Below are 17,321 nucleotides of genomic sequence, written 5' to 3' on the forward strand. Positions count from 1 at the left end.
TGGCGAACAACCTGGGATATTTACAGTTGTGACCATCCTCGAAGGAAATCTTGAATGAGACAAGATAGAAATTTATCCACACACACACACGCTGCACACTCACATACACACTCACAGACACACAGTCAACGCATATTTTCATAGATCCATTTCTTCTGACGGAGAAACACCGACTCACGTTGTGCTGCAGGTTGTGTCATGAAAAGCACTTACAGTTAAAAAATAGAAAACCCAATATATATTTCTCCATCCATGATTATGCAGGAAATTTAGGGGAAGCAAAAGCAAACTGGCCATGTAATCCTCAGCAATGATAAGATATTCTCATGTAACAACTGCCCCTACAGACTATATTAAAAAATAGATCAAACAAAAGCGTCCTTGTACAAAAGAAAATAAATCAATTATGGTAATAAAAATAAGAGTACAATGTAAATATATATTCATATTTATAATTTTCTAACTGTATTTACAAGGAGAGACTGAGTGAAGCAGTGGCGCACGGTGCTGCATGTCCCTTGGTAGAATTTTCTCTGGATTTGGTCTGAAAACATCGTCCTTCACTACTGATGAAGCAGCCACGGAGGGAGAAAAACAACAAAACAAACATAAACCTGACACCATCACAGTCAGTCCTTTGATTCTCCTGACCCGAGGAATGCCCAAAGTGGAGAGAGGAGCGGGGGTCCGCTCTCTTTTTTTCTGACACCGTGACAAACTGCCACTCCCGTTAATACAAAGTGCCCCATAAAAACATCGTCACCACCGAGAACCGGGAAACGGCTGCTCTCTTCAGTCCACGTGATCCGACAAGTTCTCAATGCGTCCTCCGAGCTCCTTTCACACAGAGCACCAGTGTTTTTTAGCTTCATCTCTGGGAATGTGGGGAAGAGTCCGACCCCATGAGGCAGGGAGCGGAGGAAGTGTCAAAGTTTGTCTGCATGGAGATGAGGTATCAGCGTTTCTTAATGGCTGCCCCATTGGAGTGGGGAGGGAACTTTGGCAGGCACGGCTCCTCGGCTCCGGCGTCGTGGGAGAAGACCGAGTCCTCGCCCGAGGAGCAGGTGGAGCTGCGGGTGTCCGGGTAGCTGGGGGAGTATTGGTCCAGAGGCACTGACAGCTCCAGATACTCCTGTGGGAAACAAAGGGAAAGGAAACAATTAACATATCACTCTTACAACAGACATTTCTGCTTCTTCCTCGTGTGATGAGGAGAGGAGGACTCACCTGGTTGGATGTCATGGCCAGGCAGCGATCTAAGTCCTCCACCAGCTGTTTGAACGTGGGTCTATGAGAGGGCACGGCATGCCAGCAGTCCCTCATCATCATGTACCTGCAGAGAGAAAGAGATCATCATGCCTCTGTTCCTTTATGTTACAGATTGTTTCATTCTTGTGAGCTCACTGAAACAGAAGCTAACTTAACCTTTGAGCATCATATTCTATTGGTCTTCACATAAACAGTGGCAGGGATCATTACTATGTTGCTAAGCACTTGGATTCGTCTGATATACAACAACATGGGTAAAGTGACTAACAGTACCAACTGTTTATGCCAAGCATGACACACAGCAGAGACTGTTTGAAAGCTTTGCAGATCGTCTGTTGCTTTAAGTCCATTTTTACTTGACATGTACCGACTGTAAAATGTCTTTGGCAATAACAAATCTCCTCACACACTCCTTCGACGACTTTGTTATTAAAGGAGGCGACATCTGGTTCTGATTGCGACCGAACAATTTGTAAACAGAAAACCACAGACTTTACTTTTATTCGGTTAACGAGCCAGAATATCTGCAACAAAGTGGGACACACATTTGGATCCAATCTCAGAATTACATCGGCAACATTGTGAGAATCACATGCTGGAAAATCATCCTTATGATGGTTGTTGCAACCGCTGTGGTCGCAACAACCAACAATAAAGCTGTGCCAGAATGTCAGGGCTTTGATCATGTAGTGACCTGAAGTTTTATGTGAAATACTTGAGTCTATTTTGCATTTTAAAGTTGTCATCTTGAAGCTTTCAGTTTCGCTCTCTTTGGCGGCACCTATGGCGATAAATGGTAATTGCTGGAGCACACTTCCAAGACATCCAGACAGTGTTGCATGTGTGACGTCCACGGTTGGCTCCGGTTATAACTCTCGCTTTTCCTCGCTTTCCTCTTTAGACTGTTTGCTTCATCTGAGCGTCAAATTTGTTTCTTTTTCTTTGGATTTTCACTTATTTTTGAAGTTGTATCTGTAGTCATCGATCTTTTCTTTCTTTACTCTAGGGCTGCAACTAACAATTATTTTGATAATTGATTAATCTGTCGCCTACTATATTACCTTGACGAATAAATTAATTATTGGACCAAAAAAAAAAAAAAGTAGTATTTCCAGCATTGTATTCAAAACACAAAAAAAATGATATCTTGTTTTCTTGTACAATGTAATGTTAATATATCAATTAAGTAACTCAATTAATATCTTGTTGATTTTTTCCCACAAAAGGGTTAAGCACGGACAAGGCCACTACAATACAAAAAGACATTGGGGATGCAGCCATGAACTGACTATAACAAGGAAATGTAACTAACCAATATATATTTAATCAGACACTGCTCAAGTTCCTGTTGTGATTAAATAAAAGATTCACTCTAGTCGGTCTCTGACTAATGGCATGAAGTATTCAAAAAGTCCATAACGTTATGTTATACTCCAGTGTCTCTCTGAAAGAATGCAGCCAGCTCAATCTGCTGTCTCCGGCAGATATGTGACCGTTCCAACAAACACACGATTACAAGTTAATTTAAACACAACCTGACGGACAGAAACGCGTTCCGTCAGTTTTCTATTTTTCGTCAGACGGTTTAATGAAGCCGGGGATTAGCTTTATCAAGAGTTAGCGTTAAATTAGCTTTACCAGTGTTGTTAGCTTATTAACAGCTTCATTACCACGGTATACTGTCCTCCACTGCTTTATCAGTGGCTCGGCTACATCAGCCTGCCACAAAACAGAGAGGAGTTTCAGTCCGTTACGCTTGTTTTTAAATGATCATTAGAAACCGTAATCGTACCTTTGTCTGTGCAAACGGACACTAATCTACTGGAGGCGGACACATCATCAGCACTGCACAACAAACTGATACTCCTCATTGAAACATGTTAATCCCAGAGGAGACCGGAGATGTTTTAACTTGTGAGCTACACAAGTCTATACAAGATGTTTTCACAGCGCATGCCGTGCATCATAACAAAGACCCAACTAATCGGTGATGAAATTTGTTGGCAACTATTTTGATAATCAATTTAAACGATTAGTTGTTGCAGCCCTAGATTACTGTTTACTTGCAATACTTGCAGAGACCAGAAAACAGCTGCTTAGCTCCGCCTACCCTCTCTGGCAGACCAACCACTGCTGGGTGATGGAAAATGCGTCACTAACTGGGCACAGCTTGTTATTTTTTCCACAAGTGTCGCCACAGACACCCAGTCTGTAATACTGCAAATGCAAAGGCATCATCAGTGGGCCATAGGCTCAATCACCATTGTGTTACCACATTGGGTGATAGATAGTGACTTAACTAGTGACGTAATTTGTACCTTACAAAATAAAGAAATGCTGAAGTATTAAGAGCTAAAGCAGAAGATGTAGAGCCTGATGAAGATGCAGCATGCGTTTCCTTACAGCTCATGAGTGCACGTTGTGGGCTTGTCCATACGGTGTCCTTCCTTCAGTAGCTTGAACAGCTCTTCCACGGGGACGCCGGGATATGGAGAACCTCCCAGAGTGAAGATCTCCCAAAGCAGCACCCCGAATGACCAGCTGCAGACAGAGACAGAGCTGCGTGTTTAGATTCCTGCAAGACGAAATGTTCTCCTCACATTCCATCAAGACTGGATAGAAAAAGTAATGACGCATGTTACTCACACATCGCTTTGGTGCGTGTATATCCGGTCAAACAGAGCCTCGGGAGCCATCCACTTGACTGGTAAACGACCCTGTGGAGAAGGTATGCATGTTAGGGCTGTCTACAGTAGTGCATTGACCAGGTGAAGTTACAGCAAATGCAACATGTTAATCAACCAGATGAAGAAATATTCTGTGCTAAGAGGACAGCCGATCGAGGAGGAATATAACAAACAGAAAAGTCCACAGTGAGCTGAAAAGGGCTGCAGGAGACACATTATTTCTGTGATTTCAGATCATCTAACAATGATAAGAATACTCACATTGGTGGTCTTCTTATAGTAATCAATGTGGTGGATATCCCTTGCCAGGCCGAAGTCAGCGATTTTCATCACATTGTCCTCTGTAACCAAAACATTGCGAGCGGCAAGATCTCTGTGGATGCACTGCAAGAAGAAAAACACGTTACTAGAACTGAACACAGTTCCAGGAAACTAGTGTGAATCAGTCTTACTCACACCTATTTTGTTTACGATGGCTGTTTGTACTTTGTGGTTACCTTTTTGGAGGCCAGATACTCCATGCCTCGGGCCACTTGGTAAGCACAGGACACCAGGTCTTTGATGGACATGTTCTCCACAGGAACCTGGTCGGGGTTGTAGCAGTACTCCATGCCCGGAGGGCGCCGAGCTCGCAAGTACTCCCGCAAATTCCCCTTGGATGCGTACTCTACTATCACATACAGAGGACCTAAAAACAAGTGTAAGAAATACAAGAATAAATCATCATGTAACTATCATGCAATTTTAAGTGAAGACACAGGGCTGTTTTTTATTGGGTAGAGATTATCCTCTGATCCTTGGGTAGGTAAGTTAATAACCTTCACCTACATATACTCCAAAAGATAAAATGAAATGAGCTGCTCCAGATCGAGATAAGATACAGTTGGAAAATAACAAAGAACAAAGAGCTTTGTGTTCGAGTGTGGAGGCAGCAGAGCGATGTGCACAGCGGGGTCATGAGGGGTTAGCTTCCTTTAGTTTTGGTCAGGGATGATTGGACAGAAATGGCAGCAGCTGTGGTCCGATTCAAACTGCGAGCTCGGAAGCTGGTGTCAGAATCGCTTAATCATGAGCTTCTACACATCTCTCAAAGTAAGGTTCAGGGTTCTCTGAGGGACAACAGTGTGTGTGTGTGTGTGTGTGTTGGCCCATGAGAGGCCATGGCAGGTCAGTAGCAGACCCCCGTCTGTCTGGTCTCACCATCCTGCGTGCAGGCTCCCAGCAGATTAATGATGTTCTTGTGCTTCCCGATGATCTTCATCATCTCCATCTCTGAAATCAGGTCTGACAGGTCTTTCTCTGTAGCGTCAGCTGGAGGGAGAAGAAAAAAAAATCACATCAGGGCAATTAGTCGATGTTCTGTTAGTGAAAAGGCCCAAAACGGCCTTAAAATAATGACCTCACAAGGTTTAAAAACCAACTACTTCTTAAAAGTTTGTCTGCCGTTTGTCCTGCAGAGAGCTTCCTGGGGAAAAGCACTTAAAGCACCAGACAATAAATGCTACTTTCCCTCCATCCTCACTCCTCTGTGCAGTTTAATGAACACTGTTTTATATGGGATGTCAAGGGTTCTCATAAATTTTTACTCTGACCTCCCATTTGCACTGTGGCTGGGATCCAATGGCAGATGTCTCTTAGTATCTCTTCATTACAGCTTTGGTGTTTCTCATCCCTGGAGTCCAGTCTTATGGGTTGTGTTAAATCCATTACTTTACTCTGACGAGCTCTGACTTACTCTGGTAGATCTACTGTAAACCCTCATTATGGAGATAAAGAACAGCGAACTTACATTTCAACATTTTGACGGCCACCTTGGTGACACGGTTCGGCTTCTCCTTGTCGAGGCCCAGCGCCTCTCCCATCACCACCTGACCGAAGCAGCCTTCACCCAGAGGCTTCCCAAGAACCAGTCTGAGGAGGACAAGACACATGAGACATGAACAGGATTGTGAACCCAAAATCTGGATCATCTTGTGACTGACTTAATATTTTTAAGTTGATTTCAAATGTATGTTTTCATCAATTTTAGACATGCTGTTTAGCTCTGTACAGCCACATTATAGGTGTGCAGTTTTAGGGGCTGGTGGGAGGGAACTTCAACATCAGTATGTTGAGTAAGAATGAGAGAAACTTTCCTTTGCAGCTGGTTCCTCTCCCAGTGGACCGACTATTCCAAACCAGTTAATTTTAATATTTTTTTTCCTCATCTAAAAAGTGGGCTATATGCAGGTTCAACCAATATACCTGTACAAAATGCAGAGAGGTATGTTATTGTGTTAAGGTAGCTAAAGTTTCTAAGTGGCGACGTCACATCTCACAGCTGCTACAACGTCTACTATTTACAATATGCTGCAGTGCTGTTGTCCTCGCTGTTTTAAGCTTGAGTGTTGCTAACGCTTCGTCACGCACATGCACTGTCATGATCACCGTTGCAGCCGCCACCCTCACAACTATCAACGTTACTGTAGGCTGCCAGCTACCGCTAGCTACAGCAACCACAGCTAGCAGGATTACAAACTCAGCATGGCAGAAACAGATGGTAGGCTGTAATTTGTGTGTGTGTGTTGAATGTGTTTTAAATCAAAATAAATTGACATAGTGTTGAAATAACTTGTATACAAGTTTTTATTAATAAATAGCTGTAGAAAACCTTTTTCGCTCTGGGATACCCCCAAAACAGACTGCGACTTCTATTCCGGTGCGAATTGTACTCTGGATTTTACGGTCCTTATATTTCTAGCTCTTAGACTTCTGTTACTGTTTGATTCCAGGTCTTACCTCTCCCGGGATAGCTCCCAGCGGGGATCCTGTGGAAGTTCATACTCAGACACCCCCGACAGCATCGGGGATCCGCTGGAGGAGAGGCGGGAGGGACGAACCAGCATCACTCCAGAGTGGATGGAGGAGCTAGAGTCCACAGACACCTGAGGTAAAGAACACTGACATTACTCCCCTCATAGTGGAACAGACACCAGCAGCAAGAACCTATGCAGTCAAAAGTGGTCGAATAAGAATAAAACTACATGTGTGTATTACCCATGGAGACATAATACTGCTGGAATACTCATACTTACCTGATGCACAAGGCTTCAAGGAGCTAAAAATAACCTGAAAGCTTTTTGAATGCATGCTTTTACATTTCTGTTAGTACATAAAACTCTGTGTAGATTTACAAAGGAGCCAAACAGCTCAAAGACTTAAAAGCTTTATAACTGTAATAGACATAAAATACGGCATGCAGAGAGAGAGAGAGAGAGAGAGAGAGAGAGAGAGAGAGAGAGAGAGAGAGAGAGAAGAGATGGAAAGGTGTAAATGTTCCAAACCCCCTATCTACTTTCTGTTACCTGTCTGCGCAGGGGGATGCTTTTGGCCAGCTTGTGGACGGCCAGCTGGCTGTTGAAGTCGCTCTTCTTCGAGGAGGTGCGAATCTTCACAATGATCACGATGGCGATCATGACGGCGATGAAGAAGAAGCCCACGCAGTAGATGACCACCTCCAGGTAGGTGTGGTTGGCTGGAGGATAGTGCGGGACAGCTAGATGGAGGAGGAGGGGGCGCAGGGGGCAGGGAGGGAAGGGGTCAGGTGTCATACATGAAATCAAACTACGACAGATAGTCTTACTTTTTTACACCCAGTCACACCAGACATACACATGCTTTCAAGTACACAGCAACACAAAACACTGAACACACACAAACACACACAGCTGTCTAAAAACCAGAGCCTTTGACTCACACACACATACAGGATAATTACTAGTATTATAGCAAAGTTTTTCTTCGAGGCAAAGATTCACTCTGTTTTTTATCAAATATGGTCACAGTGTCTTTACTCAGTGAAATAAAAAGACTTTACTATAGCAGTAATTATTTTGTCAATGGATGTATTTCGTGTAAGAGTGTGCAAAGGATCTGATTTTTAAACAGACTATCAACACTTCAAACTTCACATCATTTTACTTTAAAAAAATAATGCCTTTCACATTTCACGTCTACTTGTAATGTCTAAAAGCAGCATACTAAGCATGAGCTCAATATAGTACTTTAAAGGCTTAACTTTTACAATACATTATCAAACATATATTTTTTAACAAGTTGTGTGTTGGTGCTGGTAAACATTGTTTCTTAAGGACACAATATGTTAATGTGCTAAATTGCATAAAGAAAAGAGATTGTCCAATTCAGATCTTGTTTTTTTCCTCCCATTCAGTGAAAACACCAACATTTATTTATACCAATTCTAGGGGTGTAAAGGATTCTAGATTGATGCATACCTTGGTTTGGGATGTGGCTTAATGCACAGGAGCTACAAATCAGTTTTTAATAAGTTTCTTGTTCATAAATGAGTCGACACATGGCCTTAACTCCTGTCAAAGTCAGTAAGGATGCAGTTCTTTTTACATTATTTTGTCATTTTGTTATTCTTGAACAATACCAGTAATACCTTCTAAATCTATATACCTGGCATGTGCTAAAAATACACCTGTAAACATATACGCCTAATGAACACTTTAAAGATATAATCTCGAAGATTTTCATTTGAATAAATGTTTGTTAAGTCTCTATCTATCGCTGAATGAGGTAACGCAATGGTGATGAAAGCCTTTGCATTTGCAGGATATAATATTATTATAAACTGGGTGTCTGTGGTGACTTTCGTGGAAAAGATCACAAGTGGCGCCCAGTTAGTGGTTGGTCTGCCAGAGAGGGTAGGCGGGGCTAAGCGGCTGCTTTTCCGGTCTATCGATGACTACAGATACAACTTCAAAAATAAGCGAAAATCCAAAGAAAAAGAAACAAACTGGACGCTTAGATGAAGGCAAACAGTCTAAACCTTCAGCGAGGAAAATAAAGAGTTACAACCGGAGCCAACCGTGGATGTCACACATGCAACACTGTCTGGATATCTGGGAAGTGTGCTCCCGCAATTACAGTTTATCGCCATAGGTGCCGCTAAAGAGAACGAAACGGAGATCTTCGAGATTATATCTTTAAATATGTTTCCTGTTCATAAATTAGTCTACCAATGACCTTAACTCCTGGTAAAGTCAGTAATGACACAGTTCTTTTAAAATGATTTTGTGTTTTGTATAAGGCATTATGCCATTTTTGAAATGTATGCAATGCTTTCTAAATCCATAAAACTGGCATGTGCTTTGTTAAAAGGCACAATTTAGGCAATTTTATTATTAGACCAAGAGCAGAGCTTTACTGATAAAGTGGAGTGCAAAAAGTTTTTCTGCTTTTTCTGAACTTGAGTTAAAACTGAAGATGCGCTTTTGCAATCATAATAAATATACAAGTATTAGGAGTAAAACAATACTTATGGCATTTTTCTGCATGATGTTTGTTGGCTACAAACAACTAGTCTGTGCTGAACACATGTAGAACAATGCATCCCAAACCAAGGAGCCATACGGACTGCAGTGTACCATTACACCCCTGACCAACACCAGCAGCACAAGTGAGCTGCACTTGTGTGAAGAGGCTGACTGACAAGCTGCTTGATAATTGGACAAATGCCCATTCCGACCCTGAGGAATGAGACACATCCACCACGGAGAGCCAATTATCAAAGCCAGCCGCTGTGCTCACAGCAGGAAATGACATCAGGAATACATGTCATTTGTGGAGCTTGTCAAAGAAAATCAGCTTCACACCGAATCAAATGCAAACAGCAGTTAAAGAGCAGAAGGGTCGAGACAGTTCAAAGTGAAATCTGATCACAGTTGCCAAACAACCCGTCTATTAATGTAAGGTCGACCTGGCTGAGGCCATTAAGTCTGCTTCTTTTTAACAACAAATGGCCTTGTTTTAGATTTCCATTTTTGTCATGGTAGACTAGGTAATAGACAGCTCTTTGGTTGTTTGTCATTTGATGATTTCATGTAAGAAATATCAGAGCATGGCCCAAACTCTCCATCTAAAGGGTTTAGATGGAGCAGGAGCCATGCTGAGGACAGACAGAGGAGGAGTTTTAGTACTTTGAAATTTGCCCTGGCTTCCTCTCGCATTCTTAAACAGAAATAGAGTCCAGAGACCCTTTTGTGCTGAATGTGAGGGTGGACAGCCAGGCTGTAGTTAGTAAAGAAAAATAATGGAAACATAGGAGAGAGACAGAACCACTGATACCTTCAAAAACGGTCAACCATGCAGAGTGATGAGAGAACCCGATAGAATTGCCCGCCAAGCAGGTATACTCCCCAGCGTCATCAAAAGACACATTTCTCAGTTGGAGGACTTCCATTTCCTTGTCCGTGGTGTTAAGGCCAGCGGTCTAGAAAATAACAAAAGGAAGCAGACCCGACAAGAGGCCCAAGAAGGGAAAAGGAACCATGAGTAAAAGGATTCTGAAAGAGAAAAGGGGATGGAGGAGCGTTCTCCTCCGCCATCCAACACCACCGAGAGCCCCTGCAGAGGACTCTGTCAGAGAGAGCCCCCCAGTATCTGTTAGTGGAGGAGCTGGTTAGGTTGAGTCTGCGCTGCTGGACCCCAAACTGGGCCACCCCATCACCACATCAAATACCTCAGTCTCATCTCTACATGCAAGAGATGGGCAACATGGAAAACTCGGCAGCAGAACAGGGCACACTCGCACACACAAACACACTTCTGAAAACTATGTGAGCGTTAGAGAAACAACAGGAGGTCTGCGATAGGTGAGCAGAGGAGGAAAAACACAAAGAGGGGGGGAGAGCCTGTGAGGCGTGTGAGGACGACTTTGAAGGGCAAGGGAGCAAAAGTAATGGAAGAAGATGGCAAGAGAGGCCCTTATTAGGAGGGCACAGCGCAGGCATGGGGCAGGAATGAGAGCGGGTCCAACATAAACCTGAGACTAAACACTTTCAACTGTTCTGCTGGGAATTTTCCATAGCGTCATTTACAGTCAGGAGCACTGAGGCAGGAGAGAGGGAGGGAGAAACGGAGGGAGGGAGGAGAGAAACAGCTGAGGTTGTCTCGAGTTATACGGGCCCTAGTTTTTTCCAGGAGGTGCTGGAAGCGTCTCCGCTGTGTCGTCCTTGTGCGGCTGCGTGTCGGTTACCTGTGGGCTCATATCTGGTGACAATCAGCCAGGCCGACTGATTGGCCTCTCCTATATAATTGGACACTTTACATATATACTCTCCGCTCTCCTCCTCAGTCACATTGTAGAGGGTCAGCACCTGAGCGTCCGAGCTATTGACCCCAGAATGCTGGAAATAAAAACATGGCATGTGCATCACAGGAAAAATAAAGCAGACTCAGGAACAAACGAGAGTAAACAAATAATAACAGCACTTCTTAATATGTTATAATAGCAAATGAAAGGATGCACTTTGAATCTCTTTAACTGACAGCATTGACATCAAACGACAATATCTTCTCCAAGCATTACTTAAACTCTCTTGTTGCAGCAGGATTGGTAACACCGAGCTCTTACCTTAAGGACACGGACGTACGGCAAACCATCAGGACCAACTCGGCTCCCGTTGACCTCGATGTGCTTCAGCCACTGGATGTGAGGCTGGGGGTCGCTGAACACCTTGCACTCAAACTCCACGTCACTGCCCACCACCGCTGTGCGATTAGCGGGCAGGCCGGCCTGCAGGATCGGCCTGTGAGGGGAGCGCTCTGCAAAGCCACGAAAGCAAACAAATATTTTTGTAGAAGTTTAGCGAGCAGTGAAGCGAGTGCGCGATATCACAGATAAACACGTGCAATCGTTCAAAAGTACACACGGCTGACTGATTTTCAAACACGAGCCAAATAAAACCTCCGTCACGTCAATAGCTTGGTTACTGGAAATGGCTGGGGCAGATGGTCAACAAGGCAGGCTGTATAATTTGATCTGATACTGTGTCATTTTGTAGGTTACAGACTGTAATTATGCATAAGGAGAGTTAAAGTAGTTATTTCTCCTGATACATGCTGCTTGTGTAATCATTAAGAGTTGGCCGCAGAAGATCGGCAAGAAAGTTAAGCGTTGTATCCTGAGCCGCTACTGTGAAATGAAATGTTCCTGCGGCACCATTTAAGAGACTGATAACTCTCCAAAGTAAACTCACAAGCCAACGATCTGGCAACATGTCAACTGTCGAGGATTGTCTGAGCAAAAGGTCCCTGGGGACTCAGCTAGCGAAAAAAACCAGGGTCCAGACCTCTGCTGAGGTCAGGGGAAGCCCAGGGGACAACAGCGACGGAGGAAGTGGGACTGTGATTTATAGAAGCCATGGTGTCACAGAACAGGTCCCAGAGGAGTAATCACTTCTCTCCTCTGCATGGATCGATCATTCAAACACAAGTAAACAGGCTCTATCCATCAAATATCAACCAATAAAAGACCCAGTTCAGCCTCTCAGACTGGGTGCTTTTAGAAGAAGTACATTTGATATCATCTCTAGTTACAGATTCTACATTTCTATGTGAGCAGGGACATGGATTTTAGGGATGGCAAGTGTTCTGGTTTCCATTTGTACTACGCTTGTAGTCAGAGTGATATTGACCAATCAGATATCAGCAGGCTGCGGCGTACACAGGAAAAACAGTCCTTGTGGAGAGCAAAAGCAGGCGGAACGTAATGCGCCGTAATGACATCCCGGCTCCCATCAGCGGCTATCTGACAATGATTTAGCTTCTTATCAATCTCTATAAACCTGCATGCTAACAGCTAACAATCTGTTCTAGATCTAAAATTCCCTTGACGCTGTGTCACGAAAGCCGTTCAGCGTTCAGATTTCCCGACTTCCTCAAATGCATCAGAAATGATTGATACAACCTCTGTTCAACAAATGAGCATTTTAAAAGTAGTTTTCTTCTCCTCTTGAGGACAGACCTGACAAAGCTTAATTTTTACTTTTTACTAATCTGCATCATGATGTTGAAACTTCAGCATACATGTAAATCACAAGAAAATCTGTTTCTTGTTCTGTAAACAATGCAGCATGCGGAAAAAGCTGCTCTACACTTCCCGCCATGTTCACTGTTGTCCCCAGAGGCTATATCGTCGTCAGACTACAGCCGATGGGATCTGAGATCGCATTTGATATGATTTGGTTTCGTTACTCAAGTTTCCTGGTGAGGGAAATTTGTGAATGCTTCCAATATGACACCAAAACCCTTGTGGATATTGAACAAGGCATCAAATCAAAGTTCAAGCATGTCTGGCAGGATTCATTTACACCAACAACATGATAACAGACAACACTCACCGACTACATCAAGCTGGTAGGTGTGATTGATGCTGCCGTACTGGTTTTCCACCACACAGGTGTAGTTTCCCTTGTCAGAGGGGACTACAGACTCCATGATGATGGTCCACACGTGATCACGCACCTAAAAGGTTTGGGAACCAAAAAAAAGGTTAACTCAGAGTTGCAGTTAAAATAGAAATTCTGCTTTGTGTAATATGCTGTTTTTATAGATGGAGGAGATTATCTCTTCACTATCTTTCACTGCAGGTCATTTTATCCCCCCTCCAAAATATAAAAAGGAATGAATAAACAACTCAAAACTAAATAGCTCTTGAGAAATGTAGCGTCAGTTCCTGAGTTCAAAGCTAAAATGTGATCTGTCAAATCTAATTAACGGAAATAAGTCCAGAAGGAAACCAGTCGTGGCATCAGAGACTGCAGCTCTGCGTTTTACAACTAAAACTTGAAAGAACTCGTTTGTCTCCATCTGCTTTCTCATACTTTAAATTGCCGTAAATCAAATTTCACTCAATTTAAAGCAATGGCTAACAAGGTCAATGATGTGTTGATAACAAGATAACTCACTACTCCCTCTTCCTGTGACACCACCCCATGTTTTAAATGGCGGATCTTTGTTCCACCACACAGAGGCCACAGGAAAAATGTGTATATGTTTTATATAAATCTGCCCCAACCTGTCTTATTAGCACCGACTGATGTCTGGCTCTTTTTTTCATGTTATAGTTTTTCTTCCATAAATCTGCCAGGACCGGCAGTGTGTGATTAACCAACAGACCTCTAAGGCAATAGTAACATCAAACATGCATATACAGAGACCCAGCCATACGGTTTCCCTCATTTAGCTAAAAACGTGATGAAGGAGTCCAGCTGCCTGCTGCCAGATGTGTTGTGCATGGCTTCATATACATATGGTCTACATTATTCCCTCCCTCCTGCACGTCTCCATGCAGACGTTATGAACAATAGAAGCCCGGCCATAAAAGCAAAAGTGTGGGAGGGATGAGAGACGTCCACGGCCGCTGATGCAGACCTCTGCACCTTGACTGAAAAAGCAGCAGCCAGATGGTGAAGTGTGCTGCCTGGCTGGCTGGCTGGGTGGGGGGTTCGGGTGGGGGGGGGGGAAAGGAGCAGGCAGCTGAGAGGAAACTCCTAAATGTGTCCCAGCTGGAGAGAAAGATGGGCCGGGAAGCACGAGACAAGGCTATAGATCGGCCTACACCTTGATGGGACGAGCAGATGTGGGGAAGAAGGAGGAGGAAGTGTCTGTGAACATGCATACACATCCCGCACCTGTGAGGCAACTGTGCCACTGAACGCAGATATTCACACACACAAGTCAGTGTTACAGCACATACAATCATCAATACAATACAATAAGGAAAGGAGAACTAAAAGGATAAGAAAGTATAGCAGGCCTAAAAAGTTAATAAGTTAAAGAGGGGGTATTATGCTGTTTCACATTTTAAGACATATATGATGTTACAATGTTTGATGTCCAGACTAAACGTGGGTGAAGTTTCAAACTGTAGGTAAAAGTGTGTTGGAGTAATCCCCAGGCTTCTCAGCTCAGTCTGCAGGCTGCTGTGAACGCCATGTTTCACACAGTTTTTTCTACACGCTGCATTTTGTGACGTCACAAAGTGCAACCTCAGCATGCTTCAGAGAGCTGGCCAATCAGAAGAAAGTGGGCTTGTAGGGGCGGGGGACAGATCTCGTTTCAGGCAGAGGCTGTATGAGGGCCTGCACAGAGCACCAGTGTGAGAGTTTTTTTTTTAAATAGTAAATTATGCTAAGCTACTCCACAGGTATCACAGAGTGAAATATGAAGCTTGAAACTAGCATAATACCAGCCCTTTAATAATATTGAGAATTAAGTAGAGATAAATTATTGACATAAAAAATATACTACACACAGGCTAATGTACTCCTCAAATTCATAAATAATATTTTGGTACTTTTTATTGAATCATCCAGCACATCATTAGACCGTCTTTCAGATGACTAAATGTGATTAAATCATGAATCAGAATTCAGTTAAACTGAAACAGAAACCCTGATTTATGAGAAAATAAAACTGAATCTGTAAGTAATAATAACAGATATCATTAAGCCCTATATATTATAGGTCATTTAATAACATTGTGGATTTTAACAGTGGCTGGCTGTGACCAAATGAAATAATGACATTCAACCTCTGACCAAATCTTTGACACACATTAATTATGTTTATCTCTGTGGGGTCATGATGTCATTTACAGTACATGGCGATGATCGAAACTGGTTAACATCCGGTGCACACCTCTGCTGAGTAAATCCGGAGGGCAGTAAACTGTCTTATCAACGATCATAACCTCACAGTTTATAAGCCGTTATCGCCACGTTTAAAAAGCGACCTGCCTGGAAATAGGAAGTATGGACAAAGAGTTATCACACACCACACATCATATCTCAGATACAGCAGGTATCACAGTTGTGTGGCTATATAATTACAGAACAGACGATGCCCTGATACCCAGAATGAGGACAGCCAATGTTATCTCCCTCAGAACGGATGGCTAGGATTGCCCACCTGGAGGTACGATTTTTATGGCACAACGTTCCTTTAAGGCTTTGGGTTTCATCTTGCTTTGTTTCTCAGGTTCACCGTGAAACTTGCCTCTGCTTCTCACATGCAGGAAGCGTTTCTTACTTCAGGGGAGGGGGTGGTGATCTAATGTGGGGATGAGATCACTGACACATCTCCACTCGTAGTGAATGAGTTTGAAGTGATTCAATAAGAAATGCTAAGGAGGCTGTCCCGTCACTAAGAAGAAGAAGAGGGGGAACGTAAGTGCTGAATATTTTTATCATTTACCTTGAAGCCTCCAATGCGATGGTCCCTCTTGAACTCCTTGCCGTTCTTGTACCACTTCAGAGTGGGAATTGGGTTGCCGTTGGCTTGGCATCGAAACTTCACGGTCTTACTGGCTGGAACAGCGTGAAGCTTCTTCTCCATTTTTTCTGGATGAGCCCATTGTGGGGCCATGGCTACACAATAAAACAGAAATAAAAGTTATAGCAAAAGAGCGACAAGTACAATTTGATATAAATGAATAAAACATTTTATTTTCAGAAACTAAAAGAAGAGAAAGGAACCAATATTCTAGTCATCTCTACCTGAAACTATTTTTATAAAGGACATAAGACAATGCCCTCTACAAGACTCAACACCATGATGTAGTAGAGGGGGGGATCTGTGATGTTGGGGACAAAAGCTCATGGTGGGGTCCCAGATGAGCACCCAAACTAATACCCCTTTCCCACCAAGATTAGCGCGTTGACGCAGGTTTTTTCAGATCCGGAAAGACCCGTCTATAGATGCCGATGTGTCACTGTTTGACGTCAGTACCGTGCCCGAAACAGGGTTAGTAAACAGCGAAGATGTTACGGTGGTTAGGTCTTTATTGTATCTATTGCTCAGTCTGTTTGTCAAACTCGGCGCCGACAAATTTGTAACCAAGCACTGCTTGGACGGAGACGGGCGGAATTTGTTGCAAGGAGACAAGGAGACGCAGAAGTTACCGACTGAGCATAGCATCACGCCGGAGAGGCGGCAGAGATTAGCTTGTTGATAATTAATTACCCGGGTCTACTGCAGAGTCATTTGACCCTGGTCTGAATGCCAATTGTAAAGTTTCCCATTAAGCAAAAAAGCAGAGTGTTAGCGGGTTTTTTGACCAGTGGGAAAGCGGCTAGAGAGGGAGTATAGAGTGCGCATGTATCAGCCAAGAAGTAGCAGAAACACTGAAATTAAAATGACAGGAGCCCCATTTGGGAGCCAGAACACAAAGGGTAGTTGGAGACCCCGAAGCAGACCCACAACATGCTGTAGAGATACACTTTACTTGCTTGGGAATGTGTCAAGATCCCAGGAGGAGCTGGAAAACATTGCTTTGGAAATGGACTACCTGGTCTGGTCTGGAGACCTTGCTTAGCCTGCTGCCACGCTAAGCATGCCTTAGCTAAGCAGCAGAACATGAATGATTACATAATACATGTTTACCCATAAAAGATGTCTAAATTATAGCCATGAGCTCCTCACCCATGCAGCACTGCAGAGCCCTACGTTTCTTTAAATAAAACACGCTGCGGCTTCAACATTGCCCAAGTAAAGAAAAGTCGCTTTGTGTAAATG

General features: G+C 43.4%; 1 protein-coding gene across 1 annotated transcript in view; it reads right to left on the reverse strand.

The window, feature by feature from the left end:
- Positions 1-215: 215 nt before the first annotated feature.
- The window catches only part of fgfr1a (fibroblast growth factor receptor 1a), a 29,643-nt gene continuing 12,537 nt past the window's right edge, over positions 216-17,321 (reverse strand). The window contains exons 5-18 of the mRNA XM_069683707.1: positions 16,002-16,174; positions 13,145-13,268; positions 11,377-11,567; positions 10,999-11,149; positions 7,301-7,491; positions 6,735-6,880; positions 5,746-5,867; positions 5,157-5,267; positions 4,454-4,644; positions 4,218-4,340; positions 3,916-3,986; positions 3,673-3,810; positions 1,228-1,333; positions 216-1,132 (exon numbers count right to left, since the gene is read on the reverse strand). Coding sequence (XP_069539808.1) covers positions 956-1,132; positions 1,228-1,333; positions 3,673-3,810; positions 3,916-3,986; positions 4,218-4,340; positions 4,454-4,644; positions 5,157-5,267; positions 5,746-5,867; positions 6,735-6,880; positions 7,301-7,491; positions 10,999-11,149; positions 11,377-11,567; positions 13,145-13,268; positions 16,002-16,174 — 2,015 coding nt within the window. The 3' untranslated portion in view covers positions 216-955. The remainder of the gene's footprint in view (positions 1,133-1,227; positions 1,334-3,672; positions 3,811-3,915; positions 3,987-4,217; positions 4,341-4,453; positions 4,645-5,156; positions 5,268-5,745; positions 5,868-6,734; positions 6,881-7,300; positions 7,492-10,998; positions 11,150-11,376; positions 11,568-13,144; positions 13,269-16,001; positions 16,175-17,321) is intronic.

The sequence above is a fragment of the Semicossyphus pulcher genome, unplaced genomic scaffold (assembly GCF_022749685.1).
Source record: "Semicossyphus pulcher isolate SPU_LCO1_2020_fin unplaced genomic scaffold, fSemPul1.0.p SCAF_6, whole genome shotgun sequence".
Taxonomy (NCBI): domain Eukaryota; kingdom Metazoa; phylum Chordata; class Actinopteri; order Labriformes; family Labridae; genus Semicossyphus; species Semicossyphus pulcher.